The 19,695-nt window shown below is 51.0% G+C and overlaps 2 protein-coding genes across 5 annotated transcripts in view; both read right to left on the reverse strand.

Moving 5' to 3' along the window:
• Positions 1-4,311: 4,311 nt before the first annotated feature.
• Positions 4,312-6,312, reverse strand: MFSD6L (major facilitator superfamily domain containing 6 like). The gene is given in 5 exon segments (XM_051797538.1): positions 4,312-4,977; positions 4,979-5,078; positions 5,081-5,163; positions 5,165-5,576; positions 5,579-6,312. Coding segments are annotated over 5 exon segments (1,155 nt in total). The 5' UTR covers positions 5,904-6,312; the 3' UTR covers positions 4,312-4,742.
• Positions 6,313-9,813: 3,501 nt separating this feature from the next.
• PIK3R6 (phosphoinositide-3-kinase regulatory subunit 6) overlaps positions 9,814-19,695 on the reverse strand; it is a 40,979-nt gene continuing 31,097 nt past the window's right edge. For all 4 annotated transcript variants that reach the window (XM_051797501.1, XM_051797498.1, XM_051797499.1 and 1 more), the window contains 9 exons: positions 18,956-19,055; positions 18,146-18,268; positions 17,552-17,662; positions 16,015-16,105; positions 15,259-15,329; positions 14,924-15,014; positions 14,409-14,479; positions 13,290-13,402; positions 9,814-12,630 (listed from right to left, as the gene is read on the reverse strand). In XM_051797501.1, coding sequence (XP_051653461.1) covers positions 12,474-12,630; positions 13,290-13,402; positions 14,409-14,479; positions 14,924-15,014; positions 15,259-15,329; positions 16,015-16,105; positions 17,552-17,662; positions 18,146-18,268; positions 18,956-19,055 — 928 coding nt within the window. In that variant the 3' untranslated portion in view covers positions 9,814-12,473. The remainder of the gene's footprint in view (positions 12,631-13,289; positions 13,403-14,408; positions 14,480-14,923; positions 15,015-15,258; positions 15,330-16,014; positions 16,106-17,551; positions 17,663-18,145; positions 18,269-18,955; positions 19,056-19,695) is intronic.

The raw sequence follows: 19,695 nt of genomic DNA on the forward strand, positions 1-19,695 counted from the left end.
AGCAAGCACCAGATACCACTCAGAACAAATTCTGAGTCTTCAAAAACAGTTCCAAGGTGACACTCCTGGGTCCTTGGCTGCCAACTCAGGTGCATCTTGGTGACAGATTCCCTGAGAAAGCACTGTGGTCCCAAGGACCTGAATGTCTCTTCTTATGGAGGGATGTACAAGTCAGAATAACTAGTCCAGAGTATTTACTAACTTCATTTCCCTTGGCATTTGGCAAAAAATCAGGTTTGTGTTTCTTAATTCATGCTTTGAATTAAAGTTATTTCAGCACATGATTATGTTCCCTGGCTAAAAATCCCTTTTGCTAACAACAAAACCCTGTGTTGACACAAGCCTTCTGCTTTCAGTGTTGTAACTACCCCCATAGGTCTGACCTTCCAACAGAAATGTTCTCAAATTTTCAGAACTAAAGTCATGTTACCAACAACTTCCTTGTCTGCTGTACTGGGGAGGGTCACAATAACTGTTCCTTGATTTCTTCAGGCAAGACTTCTCAATATACCAAAGGTGAAGCAAAGGTTAATTATAAAGGTGCCTCATAGCCACCTCTGCATTTGGGGTCACAATTTTATGGTCTCAACTGAAGGTAAAAAATGCCCTTGGCCAGAAAACCAGACAGAAACCACACAGAGCAAAATTTATCTGTTCCCTGAGAAATGTACAGTGTAAATTAGCAGAGACTCTCTTACATTGGCTCCCTCCTGATAAATAGAATCATAAAATCAGAGAATGGTTTGGGTCAGAGGGACCTTAAAGCTCATCCAGTCCCACCCCCTGCCATGGGCAGGGACACCTTCCACCAGCCCAGGTTGCTCCAAGCCCCGTCCAACCTGGCCTTGGACACTTCCAGGGATGGGGCAGCCACAGCTTCTCTGGGCAACCTGTGCCAGGGTCTCCCCACCCTCACAGGGAAGAATTCCTTCCTAATCCCATCTAACCGTAATCTCTGTCAGTTTGAAGCCATTCCCCCTTGTCCTGTCACTCCAGGCCCTTGGAAATAGTCTCTCTCCATCTTTCTTGTAGCTCCTTCAGGTATTGGAAGGCCACAATTAAGTCACCCCAAAGCTTCTCTTCTCCAGGCTGAACAATTTCAATTCTCTCACCTTTCCTCCCAGCAGAGCTGCTCCATCCCTCTGATCCTCTGGACTCGTTTCAGCAGCTCCATGTCCCTCCTGTGCTGGGACTCCAACTCTCAAAAACATCACTCTTCTTCTTTTGAAACTACAGCTAAATAGATTTACCTTACATGGACCATACCTACAATTTTGAGAAACAATTCATTACAAAGACACAAAAACCTCTCTGTGAACACATCTGGGCAGGTTTCACTACAGTCCACAAAGAACCACGCTGTGGTTGCTGGCTGAATCCCAGAAATCTTTGGAGAGCCCTGGAAAGGACCTTACCATGCTGATCAGATCCACTAGAAAAATTAACATTTATAGAGTTTTCCCTAATTTCCCATTCTGGGAGTACCACACTATTGCAGTCAATCACAGATGTGAGATGCACACAGAGAGGAGCTGAAGGAAACATTTGTAATATTCCATCATAAAATAAAGACAGAGTCTGTAATTTTAGTTCCCTTATAATTTGGGAACGAGTTGTTGCAAAGCAGGATAAAGATTCAAGGAGTTTCTCAGCTCCTGGGTCCGTTGTATCCTGAAACCACCTGCACTGTAGGTGCAAGTTGTTTCAAGAGGTCTTGGTTATTTTTTGGGAGATGGTGTCTCATCTAATAAAACTGATTTACTCATCTCCTCTGAAACCTCTCACAAAGGACACATACACCGAGCTATGTCAAATTTAAAATCTAAGAGCTACAAAGACCATCATTGCATGGAACTCGTTCCTCAACACTAACTCCTCTTTGCTTCCTGAGCTCAGTTACATCTAATTGTGTTCAGAGAAGGACACAGCTCCACTCAGACCCTGGACAGACACCAAGGGGGGGGAAATTAGTATTTCTACGTATAAGCCTTTAAAATTTCCTTGAAGTAGGCAAAGAGTAAAGTCTTACATGATCTTATAATCCCTTTTATCTTTACAACTGCTGTTTAAGAATAAAAACTTAAAGAAACAGAAGTTTTTACATCAATTTTTTTGCAAATAGTTGCAAAGTAATGCAAAAATAATTCCTGATGTGGTTGGAAACACATCAAGAGAACCTATTTTCCCTAAAAGCAGTTCGATTCTCCTCCATTAAAATTTTACTCCCAACAGCATTTAATGCCTTGGCACATTCTTACTTCTGCAAGAACAATAAAGCCACGCTCAGAGCTCACACAGAATAATTTAAGTCCATCTCCTTCCTTACCCTTTTGGCTTGGAGGGTCTGTGACCATCAGAGAGGAAGAAATTGAGTCCTCAGTGTTGCAGAGCTCACACACAGAACTGGTTTATATAAACCTCAGTGGAAAATGATTTAATCAAACTGGTGGTTAAAGCAATTTCTTCAGTGAATGAGCCTCTGCCACATTCATTCCACAGTGGTTTGTAATTCAGGATGCATTTCAAACTGCATAAATATGATTCTCCCCTGAATCAGCATCAAATGTGTTTACTGGATCGATAATTTAAAAAAATAATCTTATTATCCAGTATTATTACACTGAAGTTCAGCCTTGGGCCATACCTGAAATCCTGCCTGTTCACAGCAGCAGTGGTTGAGCACACCTACCCACAAATGAGGTAAAATCCCAGGGGAGATTTTGCTGCCAGGCAGCCACCACCCCTCTCCACAGGTGGATTGCACCAGCAGCTGCCATTCCAAGGCTTCTCTTTGCAAAGCTGCAATTACAGCAGTGGATGTTGTGCTGAAGCAGACAAAAAGAGCACAGATCGCCCAGGTAATTGGCTTCAAACGAGGGCAGGCACTTCCAGTTAAAGAAGCAACTGCATTTTAAACCATTCCAGCTATTTCTGTTCCTCTCACAGAAGCACTGATGGCTCTGGGATGTGCTGCTTGCAGGGATGTATCTGACTGCAGTCAGATGCTCTATTAACAACTCTTGTTCCTGAGGTATTATATGATAATAAGGCCAGGATAAATTCTTGACACTAAAATTGCTCTCAACTTGTGTTTGAATTCCTGGGAGAAGATAATATCTTAATAAAAAGTTCCAGCTGTTCTTGGCACGAGGACAATTCTATCTATAGAGCCATTCCAGCAGAGCATTCTGCATGGCACTGAGGATTTGTGCCAGGAAAAGAGAGAGATAATTACCCTGAAAGCATCTGATGTACAGATAATGTGGAATCGATGCATACAGAGAAAGAGATTATCTCCAAGGCGTGTCTTTTCCTTGTCTCCAACCCCTTCCTGCCGAGCCCAGAACACAGCAGGGTGACAGATTGCAAGGCCATTTGCATATGACATATTAAATATGCATTTAAATAAATATTCTGCCTTTTGCAGCTGCCTTGTCTCAGGGCTTGTAAACCACTTAGGCAGATGTTATTAAAATCTATCCCTCTGCAAAGGAATGATGCAACTCCCTGTCCAAGGAAGCACTTCACAAACTGACAGCAGCTTTTGAAGGGACTCTAAGGCTCATTTGAAGTCTGACACAGATCTTTTAATGAGATCAGACTGCTGATTTTTCATTTGTAAGGAAACCTTACCTCCTTAAGAGGTGCTGCAATCTGTGTGCCTTTGAAGGAAAGGCAAGGCAGGTAAGGCAGTGTTGGGAAGAATGGGTTAAAAGAGGAAGACTGGGAGGAGGACTGTAAACAAGTGACTTTGCAGCTGGGAATAACCCTTGGCAAGCCTGTGATCCTCTGGCATGGACTGAGTGCCTGTTCTCTGCCCTGCACCTGTGCCCAGGTGTTGCTTCAGGGATCCCCCACTTAGCAAGGGAACAGAAATAAATTCATCTCTGTGTGTTTCTCCTGTGGGTTTGTGGCTGCCCAAAGTGACTCCCTGCCTGTGCTGACCCACACATGCAGCTTGAGGACCCCTCTGGACTTGGCAGGGATAAAGGTGCTGCTCCCAGGAAGGATCACCAGCTTCCACCAGTGCCAAGGCTGAATGGATATTGCCTTCAGTTCATTCCCAGCCCACAGAAGTGACACAAGTCACAAGGGCTGGCTGCTTCCTGGTCACCTGGAATGCTGGGTGCCACGCCTTCCATAAATCCACACAAAGAACCTCTGCACATGGAGGTTTTTTCCAGCAGACTCCAAGCAGACGCACACTTAACCACATACTGAAACCATGAAACAGGAGAAGGCAAATAGTCTGCAGCAAACCCTTATTTTACAAATCAAAGCAGAGCAGATGAATCATTTTTTATTCACATCCCTTATAAAGTACAAAGAGTTCACAGACAGAGCACCTTGAGAGAGTTTCATGTACTGGTAGCATGACAATATTTTCCATTTGACTGTGTCACAGAACAGGTCACAGCTTTCACTGACAGCCCTGGGAGCAACAATTCAATTTAAGTTTGCTTTTGGACTAGAAACTTAGCTACATTCATTCCAGCAAATGCATACCTGAAATACTTTATTAGGGATTTGGAAGCAAAATCACTATGTTAAAAAGGAAAAATTACTACAAAACACTATATATTAAGAAAATAAGGTTTATAATTTTTTTCAAAATAAAAATCTCTCCTGTCAGATACAGACTGTATATATTCAGCACTTTAGAATTATCAGTAATTTCTGGGCATCACCATCATACCACGTTACCACCCCACAGATTCAAGTACAGCTTAGTTGATCCCATGCTACTGTATCCAACTCCTGTTAAAACTTTCAGCCTTCATAGCTTTTACCAGCCAGTCCTTCTGGCTCTCCTCTCCAGAGTCACTTGTATCACTGGAATCAGCAGCCAGGAGACGAGAATAGTTCATTTTTTTCTGCCGTGGCAGCTTAGACCAGAGGATGAAGAACACGAAGATCCACAGGGCCAGGCCCACGCAGCAGGCCCTGAACAGCACTGCCAGGCTAAGTGCTCCACCACAAACCCCCTGCCAAGCTGCCCACGCTCGCTCCTGCTCCACAGCACAGACCCCGCAGCAGGGCCTGCAGGGACCTCTCGGTGCCTGGCGTGGCAATGTCACCACTGTCACCTCCAGGGCCCAGCACAGCGCTCCGCTGCTGAAGGCCCACAGCGCCTGGACGGGGAGCACGGCCCAGGGAGGCCACACCGACCGCGGCCACGCCGCCGCTCGACAGAGCCCTCAGCAGCCTCCCCTTGAAGGGCCAGAGCAGCAGCTCAGTCAGCAGCCTGATGGACACGGAGAGCCCCATCAGGAGCTCGCTGCTGCCTCGGTCCTGCATCTGCCAGAAGAGGAAGCTGTGCCCGGCAGAGCTGGCGGCGCCGGCGAGGAACACGGTGCCAGCGCACAGCAGCACCAGGGCTTTGGGAAAACCACAGTCTGTTTTCCTGGGAAGGTGGATGGGAAAAAAGGCGCTGACGAGCAGTGAGAGCGTCACCAGGACGGCATAGCCATAGAAGTGGACGGCGAGGCGGGAGATGGAACCGCTGAGGAAGCAATTCAGCTGATCCACCAGGACAGCAACGCCGCAGGCACCGGTAGCCGCGCCCAGGGAACTCCCATCCACAGCCTGCCGTACCTGTCAGTGGCATCCACAAAGTCCAGGTATTCACAGACACCTTCATCCACTGTCCTTTCCAGAGAAGTGCCCAGCAGCTCCCAAAGCACGACAGCACCCAGGACCATGAGAAAAATCTGATGCTCTCTGTCCTGCAAGACGCTTTGTGCTGCCTCAAAGTTGACATCTTGAGTGTCTGAGAGGTTTTCAAACATGTACTTAACTGCAACAGTGGGAAGAGTTGTTTTAATCAAAGAAGGCTCATTACTTGCAGCAGCAGAAAGGCTTTCCTCAGCAAGATCAGCTGCAGCAGAACCCACACTGTTCATTTCCTCCTTGAGTCCAGGGAAGGGAGGTCTGTAGGAAGCCAGCTTTTCTGCTTCTTGTGTCTCCTAATTAATGTCTTCCACAGCAGTTCTCCAGCCAGATGGTCCATCGAGTAGCCACTTGCCTTTGTACCACCTTCACCAACCCCTCCGCTGTTTTCCTCAAGCTCATCCCTTGTGCCAAATAACCCCTGGAAGGCTGAACCGCTCGGTGCTGGCATCCTGCTCGCTGCCAGCACACCACCAGCAGTTGTTCTCACTGTTTCCTTTGACACAGCTCTTGCATTTGCCATAGCGCTGGTGCTTAGCGCTCCGTAGGTGCTTGTCCCGGGGCTGGGCGCCGCGGCTGGCACCACGATGGGCACCGTGGCCGGGGCGCGGGGCCTGGCGGCGGCTCTCGGGGCCGTTCCCCCGGGCTGCCCGAGGGAGCGGCGGCTGGTGCTGGTGGGCTCGCTGGTGGGCTCGCTGTGGGCCAGCCTGGGGCTCACCCTCATCCCGCCCGCCGGCGGGGCCGCGGGGGCCACGGGCTGTACCCACAGCCAGCACGGGATGCTCGACGCGGTGCCCTCCGCGGAGCCCGGCCCGCTGCCCTCCAGCAGCCGGGACAGCGCGGCCACGGCCGGGGCTCGGCCCAAGGACCACTGCTCGCCCACGGCCCCGCCGCAGGCCCGGCCCGGCCCGGCCCGGCAGGTCCCCCCGTGCCCGCACCCCCGGCGGGTCCCCCCTGCCCGCACCCCCGGCGGGTCCCCCCTGCCCGTCCCTGCGGCTCCCGCCCTGCGCCGTCTGCCGGCCCGGGGTGGGGGGAAAGGCGGCGAGCGGGTCCTTCCCGCGGGATGCGGGATCCCAGAGCGGGCCAGGATTTTGGAAAGGGCCGCCGCGTTTCACTGGTCCTGTTGGGAATGATGGAACTTTCCTAAAATTTCAAGCAGCGGTAGCAGTCAGCTGCGTTCTTTTTCTTACAGACTCTCGTCGATTTGAGGACATGGAGGGGCTGGAGCAGGTCCAGAGAAGGGCAACGAGGTTGGGGAAGGGTCTGGAGCACAAGTGCTGTGAGGAGCAGCTGAGGGAGCTGGGGGGGCTCAGCCTGGAGAGGAGGAGGCTCAGGGGAGACCTTCTCACTCTCTGCAACTCCCTGACAGGAGGGGGGAGCCGGGGGGGTCGGGCTCTGCTCCCAGGAACCAGCAGTAGGACAAGAGGGCACAGCCTTGAGCTGCACCAGGGCAGCTTTAGGTTGGACATTGGGAAGTTCTTCCCAGAGAGAGGGATCAGCCCTTGGAATGGGCTGCCCAGGGAGGGGGTGCAGTCACCATCCCTGGAGGGGTTTGAGCAGAGCCTGGATGTGGCATCAGTGCCATGGTCTGGGTGATAAGGTGGGGTTGGGTCATGGGTTGGACTGGATGATCTCAGAGGTCTTTCCCAACCTGGTTGATTCTGTGATCTTTAAACCACTAAAGCTTTGAGTTTTCTGGACTAGCTCTGGTTAGCTTCAATAAACAAAGCTCGAGGGAGTTGAGGATTGAACATCTGGGATCTTAAATTTATGGTCCTTCAAAGACATGTTGGAGTAACCATAAGATACAGAGGAGAATAACAAAGACATTACAGCCTGGAAATGAAAACCTCAATGCAGACCAAAATAGAAAGCAAATTTACATCCTAATCCCGCAGCAAGCACCAAACCCTTTTTGCATCACTCCTGGCTTTCAGCTTCTCTGGAGTGTTCCCACGGGAGCTTCAAAGGCCCAGGATCACCTGAGTTTTGGGTGGCCATGGAGGGCTCAGTGAGTTCAGGCAAGGGGAGGGAAGAGCTGCCTGAGCAGGGAGCTACTGAACTCACCCTGACGGGATATGAAATATGGATGGGCCTGGGAACACTGCTGTTAGAGCTGATTTATTCCTGGCATCTTGCAGTGGTGCTGCTGGGAAGGTTGTATTACAGACTCATTGATCCCCCATTAATGATGGATTAATGTTTAACGTTGTCCTCCCCCTCCATCAGTCCGTAGCTTTTCACGTGGAGCTGGTGGGAGATGAATTTTCATTGTATGTAATACTGATCTAAACTAGGATTTCTTACCACTGGCTTCATTCTGCCTCTCTAATTCCAGTAGAGCCCCCTGGAAAACTGGTGATTCATATTAAATTTTTCACAAAGTGTTTAATATTTACGGCTTTGGGTGTTTTCAGGTTGTCCAAGGCACTGTTTCAGGAGAGGTCATGGGAGAAGGAGGTTGTCCAGAATGCAGAGCTCCCAAGCAGCTGGCTGGGGATCACCTGAACTCCCTGCAAGTGCCAAGGTGCTGTTTGCTGCCTGAGCTGGGCTGGGTTTGTGCAGGAGGAGGAGTTGGCACTGACTCATCCTGGAAGCCAGGCTTGGCATGACACAGCTGGGACTGTGGGGTGACACAGCAAAACACCACACAGGGACACACATGGACTCTGGCCAAGCCAGTTTGGCATCAGCACAAGATGTAAAGGCCACCAAGATGATCAGAGGGCTGGAGCAGCTCTGCTATGAGGAAAGTCTGAGAGAATTGGGATTGTTCAGCCTGGAGAAGAGAAGGGTTTGGGGTGACCTAATTGTGGCCTTCCAGGACCTGAAGGAGCCAACAGGAAAGATGGAGAGAGATTATTTATAAGAGCCTGGAATGACAGGACAAAGGGGAATGGCTTCAAACTCACAGACAGCAGGGTTAGATGGGATATTGGGAAGAGATTCTTCCCTGTGAGGGTGGGGAGGCCCTGGCACAGGTTGCCCAGAGAAGCTGTGGCTGCCCCATCCCTGGAAGTGTCCAAGGCCAGGTTGGATGAGGCTTGGAGCAACCTGGGCTGGAGGTGTTTGTATACATTTTTCCTGCCACATGGGCTAGTGGAAGGTGCCTCTGCCCATGGTAGGGGGAGTTGGAACAAGATGATATTTAAGGTCCCTTCCAACCCAAACCATTCTATGATAACAATGTAAATAAAGGTATTCAGCAGGGACTTTGAAGGGCTGGAAGGCTCCAATGAGGTGAGGAATCCTGCCAGGTAAAACCCATCACACAGCTGTGCCAGCAGGGTTTGTCTGCAAGCCCTGCTCCAGGCTCTGCTGTTTGTGAATGCACCCTGCACTTCTGTCCTCTCCCAGTCTCCAGGCAACCGTGTCCACCCTCATCCCTTGAGATCCACCTGCCATGTTCCTCCAGGCTTTTGACCTGGTGCAGAAGATGAAGCTGCTGCAAAACCAGCAACTTTTGGGTACAGAGTACACCTGAACACTGTCCCTGTGCTATGGCTGCTCTGGGATCTGCATTTGCTGCCTGCAGTTTCCAGGAGTAAATGAAACAACCTGTGAAATTCTTCTCACAACTGTGCTAATTCATTAGCACAAGTTTGTGAGCTGTTTCTGCTCAACTGATGAGCAGTTCCTGTGGTCAGTAGGGTTAGTGGGATTTAGGGGATCCTTGCAGAAAGCCAGTGGTTCACCCATTTCCAGTGGTTCACCCCTTTCCCACCCTCAGGTGACAAGCCCAACTAAGGGAATGGGTTGCTTTGAAGTGACAGACTGTGAGGGGAACAGGCTGTGGAGACAGAGTGTTTCAGCACAGAGGGGGGTCAAGGGGCAGCCAACATGGGGGTTATAAAGCCACAGAGCACTGCTTCCAAATTTCTGCAATTCAGCCATTTTTGCCCATCCCTTCACAAATGACCTCTTTGGCCATGAAGTCTCTCTCTGTGTAACACAACCTGGAGCCCCAAGGTGGGGAGGAGACACTGGCCAAGAGGGCCAAAGGACACTGGTGACTTTCTGGTCCTGCCAGCTCATTCCCCACCCACCCCAGGCACAGGGAAACATAAAACCACAAACAAATGAATAGCTTCTGCTGTTTTTTTTCACCTAATTTCTTTTAGCTGGCATTAAAAGGATTGCACCTTCTGATACAGATCATTCATATATATACAAATAATTTATACTCCATCTACATAATTTACAACTGTACAGAGTAAACTCTGGATGCCACAGACCACACTCCAACCCAGCTCACAGTCTCATGGCTTTTTAAGCATTTCCTTTGTGTGCTGGGGTGTACAACCCCCCCAGTGAAGCCCCAAAGATGTGTGCAGAGCCACTGGTCACTCCTCAAACCCCATATTATCCCAGCTCACACAGGAGAACAGCTGGTGCAAGCAGGCTGTTCCTAACTTGTTTGTGAGCCTCCTGTCTACTTTCAGCTTCCTTCAGGACCAGAATGTCTCCTGCCTAAGTCTGGCACAGGTGAGCCTCAACAATTTTTGATTTATGAGGTGAAAAACAGTACTGAAGGACCAGATGCTGTGGCTGAGACCTTGCAGCCTTGTCACTCCTGTGGGGGACATTAAGGCTTGAGGACTGTGCTTGGCTCTGCCAGGAGCAAGGGGCTACATCTGCCAGCATTCCAAGGTATCTTCCTTTCGAAATGGTCAGGCTGCTGCTGCCCAGTATGATCTTCCAACTGTGCAGGTTCAGGATTAAATATTTCTTGGGACCTGGTGGCTTTTTACACTGCTAAATACCCTGTCACCTGCTGACAGCTCTGGAGCTGCTGAGCCCCCAGGAGTGTGTTTCAGCAATTGTTTTGGGTGGCATGACACACTCAGAGTGAGAGCAAATCAACCTTTATCTTGGGAACAGGAAGGGGCAATGCCTGCTGTGCCAGGCGACAGGAGAGGGAACACAGCTGCCCTGTGCTTGCTGGCACAGAGAGGGACCAGGGAGGTTGAAGCCCTAAACCCTGATGCATGTGGTAAGAAATAGAGGTAAGATTTCCATGAGACCTAACCAGCCAAGACAACCCACAAGCTGAGAGCAGTTCTGCTGAAGGGAAACTCCTCTCCAGTCCCCCAGACTGGGATATCTGGAGGTGGGCTCCTTGTTCCAGGTGTGGGTGGTTAAGCAGAAGTGACTTTCCAGAGGTGCAGCTCCCCAGGGCTGGGCAGACCTGGCACAGACAGGCCAGAGGGGTGGATTTGTCCCATTTGTTGGGGCTAAATAAGGATTTGCCAGTGTCACTGCAGCTGGTTGGCATTACCCTGGAGCACAGAGCTGGCTCCAGGGATTCCCCAGCAGTGTCAGCCAGAGATGACTGGGGAGAGCTGTTATGTACACCTACAAAGCTAAAGGACACTTTCTTTGGGCTGGTGATCCAAGCAAGCACCCCTGAGTGAAGGCAGCCCAGGTAACGACTTTTTGGGAGCCAAGAGAACAAAGAAATGATAGTGTCATAGAAGGAATGCCCTGAAATTCCTCCAGTGTGAATTTATGGGGGACTCCTTGGACTCCAGAAACCACAGATAATAACAACACATGGTATTTCATCCATTATTTCACTCAGTCAAAAACTGGAATGAAGACAAGGTCCTCCTCCAGGATCATCCTGAACACTGGGTCACTCTGACTCCTGGTCACTCTGACTCACTCCACAACTCCTGGTGGAAGCAGGAGCTGTGCTGTCACTGCTCAGCCTGGCCCAGCTGCAAACCAGGGGAGGGTTTCTACACCATGGGAGCAGCAGGAGAAAGGAACAAAGAAGTCTTTCAGTCATCCTGCCCATCCATCAATCCCAGGAGCACTCCTCTGCACAACACAGCAGGCACAGACCAAACCAGGACTGCAAGGCAGGCTGGGACACTGAGACATTGCTGGTTGACCTCATGGGAGAGGTCCAGTCCTGCTGGGACTGTAGGAGGTTGTTCCCAGGATGTACAACTGGAGGAATGCACCCAGCACTCGTGAGGTTCCAGACAAGATGCAGAAAGGGTGTACAGTGAAACCACAGAGAAATCCCAGGTGGACTCTAAGGTGCAGCTCAGATGTCCAAGAGCTGCTGTGCAGCCTCCATATCTGCTCAGTGAAGGTCTCTGCTTCAAGCAGAGCCAAGCATATCCCACAGCACTTCCTGGGCAGCACAAGCAGTTCTTGACCTGTTCCTCACTGTCCAATATTGCACCAGATTTCCATGTCCCCGTTTCACACCATTCATTGTTATCCCATGTAACCCTTTGAAACAACAGCAAGTTTTCCACTGACTTCCAGAGAACACACATTGTGGCCAGGCTTTCCTAAATCAGGCAGGGGAGTAATTGCTGGTTTGCCCAAATACATCACCCTGTGCCAGAATGAAGAGTTTGCTGTGCAGAACCCGGCAGTCGGGCCCTGATCCCATGCTGGGCTGGGAGACATCACCACAATAAATATTACTGCCAGCAACTGCCCTGGGATGCACAGCACAGCGAGCACCAACACCACAGCCAGGTTTTCCACCCAATCTTCCTGAAATGAAGAAGCTCAGAGGTTTCCCCTGACTTGTGCAAAAGGTTAAAACTCAGTTCTGCAGCAAGACTCTGCCCCTTGGCAGGGGGCTGTTATTTGTGGTCACACTGTCACCCAGCAGGGCATGGCTGTCACCCTGAGCCCTATCCACCCCTGCTCTCGCAGCTTTTCACACCATTACCATTGTAAAATCACCATTGGTGCCTTTTAGTGTGTTTTCTTTTTCCATGTCCTCTGTGATGACCCAATGTCACATCTCCCACACCAGCTTTCTCCCGTTTTCTTCACTGTGTGACGCCTGCAAACGTGTTGATAGGCAGGAGCAGAGACTTGGGCATGTATTTCACAAGCCCCACATCTTCTGTTTCGTGAAGGCTGAATTTCATGGTCCTTGTCTTCTGCAAGCAGTAGCTGGGCTCTAGGCAAGGAGACACTTCCAGGCTGCAAGAGCACAAGAACACATTTGCTGCATGTACAGATCTGCCCTTGAGGGCCAGAGCCTCGTCTCAGACCAAACACCAGGTCTCTGCACTGACTGCTGAGGGAGGATGGTCACACTGAAATGTGCAGCTGCTTTTATGCTTTTTTGCAACTGTGTTTGGCTGGAAAGATGAGCTGATGTGTGTCAGTTTGACCACACCACCAGTGTCCATTGCCTGGCCCAGCCTGATTCTCAGGAATTCAGTTTATGAGTGTTACATGAGGCCCACAGACCTTGAACTACCTGCTTGTTTCCAACACATCATATGTCACTTCTATAGGCACATTAATCCCTGCTACTTTCACAGGGCTGGATTCTCTACCCCTTGAGACTCCCTGGTGAGAGGTACAGTCAGTGGAGAGAGCATCAGCCTCAGGAGATAATTCAGGAGATCCAGGATCTGTTTGCCCCTGGAAGTACCTATTCTACTGTCTTAATGACATCACCTTATGTACAATGAAAAACCATTTTGTTTCTCACACCACCACCCAAAACCACAAAGCACCCCTCTGCCCTGCATTCCCTGGAGAAGGTCTTTTGTCCTGCATGAGGATGAGGACCAGGACTCCCTGGGAAACAGCCCTTCCAGGGAGATGGGCAGAGCCTGGCACACTCTCACCTGATCACGTTCCTGTAGGTTCTTCTGCTGTCCTTGTCCAGACGCACCGTGAAGGGTCTCTGCTCTGTGCTCCTGACTGTGATATTTCGTGTTTTCAACCTGTTTGCCACAGCCTGGATGGAGAGAGGAGGAGGAGCCCAGTGAGTGTGTCCCTCCCCTCCCTTGGCTGCATGGTGGTGGGTGGTGTGTGCGTGATGGGTGTGAAAGGGACAGATGAGGACATTCGCCTGTTTTTTATTTTTTAACCTCAGATGTGACACAAGGCAAAGCCTTTTCCTGTAATCACAACCTGCTCAAGTTTTGTAAGGGCAGGCTTTCCAAACTGGCAATGCTTGCACCAGGCTACAAGGTTTGGGATGTCTGGTGTGGGGCATGGCCTGTTCTCCACGGCTGTGGGGTATCTTTGTGGGCAGTGTGGGTTGCAGCACCTTGGTGTTCCCAAAAGCCAGGTGAAAAGAAAATAAGCAAAACTGTGCTGGCTACTTAAAAACACCAACTGAGAGACTGGAGACTCCAGGGCCTGAATGCCCAAGGGACACCAACACTTAATGCCACCCAAACTGCAGGGACAGGTTCCCGTGAGGCAGCGTCGCCTCTGGAGTCTACCTGAACTTTCATGCAAAACAAAAAGGACAGAAGCCCAAGATTTCAGTCCCTTCTCTTACCTCTCCACCTTTCTGAGCTGATAAATAGATTAACTGAATTTCCTTCTTCACGTTTGTGCTTTGTTAAATTATTTTTTGGGATTTCTGTGGGGAATAACATGCAGGGTCTGCAGCTGAAGGTGTGGAGTAAATGGAGTTGGTAGCAAAACTACAGACCCTCTCCTGCACCCAAGTGGAGCCACGAGGACCGGGGCTAAGCTTTATTTCTCTGCTTTGTCCTGTGGACACAGCTCAGTCATTCAGGGTCTCCTGTGACAGGATTCCACGTTGCACTGACCAGCAGGGGCTTTGGCATGGACTTTTCCATGGAACGTAACTACAAAACACCCTCTAAGCACGGTGGTCCCAAAGCCTTCTCCTCCCCACAGAGTCTTTCCCCTTTCACTGCTGTTGCAAGGGATTTCCAGGCAGTGACCAAGCCCTCCAGGGCCGTGAGGATCCCACAGGTACTTACTGAGAACGACCGTCCTGACAAGTTGCTGGTCCTGATGATTTCAGTGATGGTCACGTTCAGACACACCAGGTCTGCAACAGAAGCAGCATGTTAATCTCAGGCCATGGCAGGATCTCAGCTCAGCTTGCAGTAGGGCTGGTGCCATACCCCACATTTGGGTGCACTGCCTGTGGGATACATAGGACAGCAGAAAAGGAGGACTCTGGCAAGCTCCATGGGCTAGGGATTCATGTAGGATCATGCTCAGGGTGGGAAGCTCACAGGGCAAGATGAAAGAGGAAGGCTGGAGCAAAAGGAAGATGCTGCCAAGCTTAGATCATGTCTGAGCCTCAGACACATCATTCATGAGAAAAGACACCACCAGACTGTGGTGACACCAATATATGCCCATCACTGATTCAACCCCACAGCCCAAGCACAACTAAGGCACTAAGGATTGTGCTCAGATTTACTCTGTTGAGCACTTGAAAACTCAGCAAACCCTCCTCATGTGGTTCCAAGCAGGAAGAACCCACCTTCAGCCTCCTGAGAAGGGATGGCTTTCATCAGCAGACCTGTGGAGCGCAGGGACATGTCCAGCTCCTTCTCCCGGTCACTCACCACGACCTGCAGGCAAAGCTCTGTTAGTTCCTCCTGCAGGGAGGTTGGACATGGAGAGGTCTGGGGCAGGTTTTCACAAACACAGGGTTAGCTACCAGGCTTTTAAAGCTCACCACAACCTCTCTGTCCTCTCCTGAAGAGCAATTCCAGAGGAAAGAAGGAGGGCCAGAGTCCTCCTTTTAGGAGATCTGTGCCATGCTGGGTATCCCTGTGAGCAGAGACATTTTGGGCTGCTGAGAGCTCTGCTTACCTTTCTGTATGTTACTGTGAGATCTATGCCAGGGCCATCCAGGGTTGTTTTCTTCTTGGTCGTGCTTAACTCTGCAAGAAGGGAACCGAGTGGGATTGAGGTTTCACTCATGCCACCCGTCTGTGGTGAGCAGAGGGGAGGCCTCCCATGGGATGAGCCACCCCCTCCATCACAGAGTGGTCTGGCACATCAGGCTTTCTCTCCTTGCCTATGGGGGCTGAGGCTCTGTGTACTCAGCACCTCCAGTGAGATGGACTCACTCGAGGGTCTGTGCCCAACCACAATGGCAAACATCCATTGGATTGGACACCACAGTGCACTGATGGAAGGGCTGGATGTGCCTTCTGTAATGGCCCAGCCTTCAAGCACTCTTGTTCCATAACTGGCACCTCGAGGAAGCTGGATTTCTAACAGGGAAAACACCTGGCAAAGGGGATGGCTGTAAAGCCCAGCTTATTTCCTCAACAAAAGTAGGGTGCTGATCCAACTCCACAGGGTCCTGGAGCCAACCAAAGGCACAGTCTACAAAAGCTGGTTGAGACCAGGAGCCAAGTGACCACAAGGTCTCTCATTTAGCCTGTTTTCATGTGCCTGAGAGGGAGATGGAGGTGTTTAGGGAAGCCTCCTGCTTGTTCCATAACATGGCTTTGGCTGCTGTGGGCTGAGGGATGGGGTGAGTGGGGTCTGGGGATGGCAGGACCCCTGCCCAGGGTGGCAGCCCCTGCTGCAGGGCTCGGCTTGGTGGGACACACACACCTCTGTGGGAGATGCTGTCCTGCCCCTGGGTGCACAGCTCGGTGAGGAACACGTCCTCAGCCGGCTCCTGTGCCGGGTCGTTGAAGAAAATCTGAAAGAGAGGAAAATCTCTTCAGAATGTCTCCTCGGTCACCTGCGGCCTCACCATGGCAGCCAGGGCACCTATGGGATGGGGAGAACTGCTTTGGCTCTGCTTCCTGAAGCCCAGGAGCATGGCAGACCTTGGTCCTGGTCAGCAGAGCCACGGGCAGTGTCCCCTGCCACTGGATGTCACTGTGCACTCATGATGAGTCAGCTCCCAGCCATCCACCCCCTGCTCACAGGGAGCAGCTTCCCAGGCCTGACTGAGATGTTGGTTGAGCTTCAAGGTACCTAATTTCTATCTGATACACTTAAATCATCAGGTCACTCCAGCCCTACGAATTATTTTCTTTTTGTGGTCTTGTACTGAGCAAAATGTGAGGAGAAGCTCCTGGAGAACCTCTCCTAGCCCTACATCCAGCTCCTGTGGGACTTGAGTCACACTGCTAGGAAGCTTTCAGCAGCCAAAGGGGAACAGTGTGCTCTTAACCAAAAAGGCAAAACAGGGTCAAGTGTTTCCAGATGAAGCAATATCACACCCTGTATGGCAAGAGATTAGTTTAGGTGTGTCTATCTGAAAACCACATCTGGAATCAGCTCCTCTTCCCCTGCTTGAATCACCCACTCTCTCAGTTGCTGTTGGTTTTTGTCTTGGAGGAGAAATGAGTGGAGTAAAAATTCACCAAAAAATCAAAATCCCCAGCCACACAAGCTGAGGACCAGGTGCTCCAAGTCTTTACAGGATACATGTTATTAGTTCAAGTCCTGGTGATGTTACACCAGGAATTACCAAAGCTCTTCCAGCTCTTTGCATGTGCCAATTTGCTCATCCAAAGGCTGCCCCAACTGTGCTGTTGCCACAGTGGCTACAAGTAAATTAAAAGGAGGTCTGTGCATCAGTGCCAGCCTAAGCTTTGAAGGGGGGAACTACCAGAGGAGCAGAGCAGGGGATTGATGTTATGTGCCCAAAGACAGTTTGTCTTGGCTCTCAGATCTGGCATATCAGGTGCCAGGTCTCACTCTGACACCTTTTCAGAGAAAAGCTGAGAGGAAATAAATAAAACGGTGTCTCAGGAAACCCTGCAAAGCCCCTGTGAGGTACAGAAAGGTTTTGGCAAAGCTGCTCAGAAAAGTCCTGTTTGCTTACAGAACAAGCAGCAGGAGGTACCAGGGTTCCTGAGCAACCCCAAATCCAGCAGAGCAGGTAATCTGTGTCCCTTCAAGGCTCACTTTTCAGACCTGTGTGATCCTGAAATAGCCTTTCCAGGATCACTGACTCCAGCTGAGCTGTGCTACACAGAGTCACTGAATCTGGGAGCCTGGCAAGGAGGGGACAGACTGGGGGGCACAGGGATCCAGGCTCAGATCTGCTGGAAGTCCCCAGGCCCTGCTGACTCTGCACAGCTCCACAAGCCCATGCAGGGCCACGTGAAGGCTCAGGAGATGTGACACCCACCTTCACAGCATAGACCTGGAAGCAGACGGGCTGGAGGCCCATGCGGACGTAGTAAGCGATGACGTCTGTGATGAACAGATCGGTCACGAGGTGTTTGCTCGGCGAGGGAGGCTGGGCAGGGGGGCAAATCACATCATGGGTCAGTCCACAGTCACTTCTCAGAAACCCTGCCACAAACCCTCACACCTTCCCAGACAAACAGTGAGTGATGAGCTGTGGCTCTGCCCTCACTGGTCAAAGCAAATGGGAGAAGCCAAGGCTGTGCCCACCCGACAGCTTTTTTTGTAGGCTGTCAATGATGGCTCAAACTGCCAGGAAATGAGAGCCAGGGGTATTTCAGCAAACACCTCATCTACCTTTTCTTTCTTGAAATCTGCCATTTCCTGTCCCTTGGCCAAAAAACCCCACCACAGCAAACGGGCCTTGTGGGCTGGGGCAGTGTCAGCCACAGACACCTTCCAGCTGCCGGGCCCAGGGGAGGGTTTGCAGGAGAAAAGCTCTGTCTGGGGCACAGAGGAGCCCTGCAGGGGCACAAACTCATCCTCAGGTGTCTTTGGGAAATGGGTGAGGCTGGGGAGGTGGTTCTCCTCGTACCATGGTGGCCAGCTTGGGAATCACGTGGCACAGGGTGTTGATGTTGCTCTCGTACCACGGGTCGGCTCTGCCCAGGTACCCGGCCACCTCACAGAGCTCCTCGTGGCCACTGGAAGGGTGGTCCTGTGGGAGAAACACAGCTCAGAGGATATACCAGGAGCCACAGAGAAGCCAGAGGGAGCTGTGCCCTTCCCTGCTTGGTCCAGAGAAGATGGCAAACTCACTTAGGGGGTGCTCTAGGGCAAAAATTAAGTGAACAATGAAAAGAAGAAATCATCATTTTTATAAGAGCATGTTTGTCAGGGTTCACAGCCAGCTCTGGGCCAGCTTAACATATTATGAGAAGTGCAAGTGTTTATTTGTCACTGTCTTGAGGCTGTGAGAAGGGAAGAGACGTGTCCAAGAGAAACTGCAAGGTAGCGACTTACAGATCTAGAACTGGGGCTGTTGACCAAGGAGGCAAAGCCCTCAGTGAGCAGCAACTGCTTCCCCTAAGCATTTAGGAGGTGGGAAAAGCACAAGTCCTTTGCTAAACCTCATCAGTCCTCCTATAGGTGGGTCATAGAAGCAGGACTGAATGAGTTGCCACCCATCAGGGAGGCTGGAGCAACCTGAAGCTCTGTGGAGCTGATGGGTTCCCAAAACCAGTCTGCAAACGGAGCCCAACCACCCTGACTTGGCTCCCCCTCTCCTTGTTCTAGGAACAGGGCATGAACGGATGGGAATTCCTGTATCCCCCCTGCTCTCCCTCCAAAAACACCGTCATCCCTTGCTGGCAGCAGCACCCGGCGGTGCCGTGCTCAGACTCACCACAACAGCCGAGGTGTTTGGCTGCCCTGCCACCACCGGGATGTAGTAGAACTGCAGGTTCAGCCTGGGAGTCAGGAAAACCCGCCGTGTTTCCCGTTTCCTTGAAATGGAAAAAGAAACAGTCGTGTCCCAAGGGGAAGAGGGAAGAACATGGTTCGTGGCCAAGGCTGGGCAGTGCCAGGAGATTGCAGCTGCTCTGCAACAGGAGCATGTGCCCTCCTCGTGTGCCTCCCTTTGCTCTGTGTGACAGGATGGCAGTAATGGCCCTGGGTTCCCAAACTGAGCACGGGGAGATGATGGGGAACCAGAGACAGAATTTTTTTCTTGGACTGGTGGTCCCTCTGCACCCAACTCTGCCCCCCAGGCTGCTGCCTGCACCACAGTCTAGACCCACCCCATGCTGCTCTCCTGGCCCAGGTGAACCAGCTGGGAAGAGCCAGCTGGAAAACAGCTTTTCTTTAGAATTTTTCCCTTTTCCATAGGAAAACATCTTGCCTCGATTATTCTTTATTAACCCACTCCATGGACAGAGAGGAGAACTCGCTGTGTGCATCGTGTGGGCCAACAGAGCCAAAGGATGCCATGCAGCCGGTGAAGTCTGGGGAGTGCCAAACACTGGAGTCCCATCCTGTTCCACATAACGCTGGAGCCCAACCCCATCCCCAGCCATCCTGGCTGCTTCCAAAGGCTGAGGAGCACAGCCCTCACTCTGTCCTGCCCCTCCCCAAGCCCCCAGAGCC

This window comes from Manacus candei, unplaced genomic scaffold, assembly GCF_025592945.1.
Source record: "Manacus candei isolate 608988 ecotype Guabito, Panama unplaced genomic scaffold, ASM2559294v1 h1tg000047l, whole genome shotgun sequence".
NCBI classification, from domain to species: Eukaryota; Metazoa; Chordata; class Aves; order Passeriformes; family Pipridae; genus Manacus; species Manacus candei.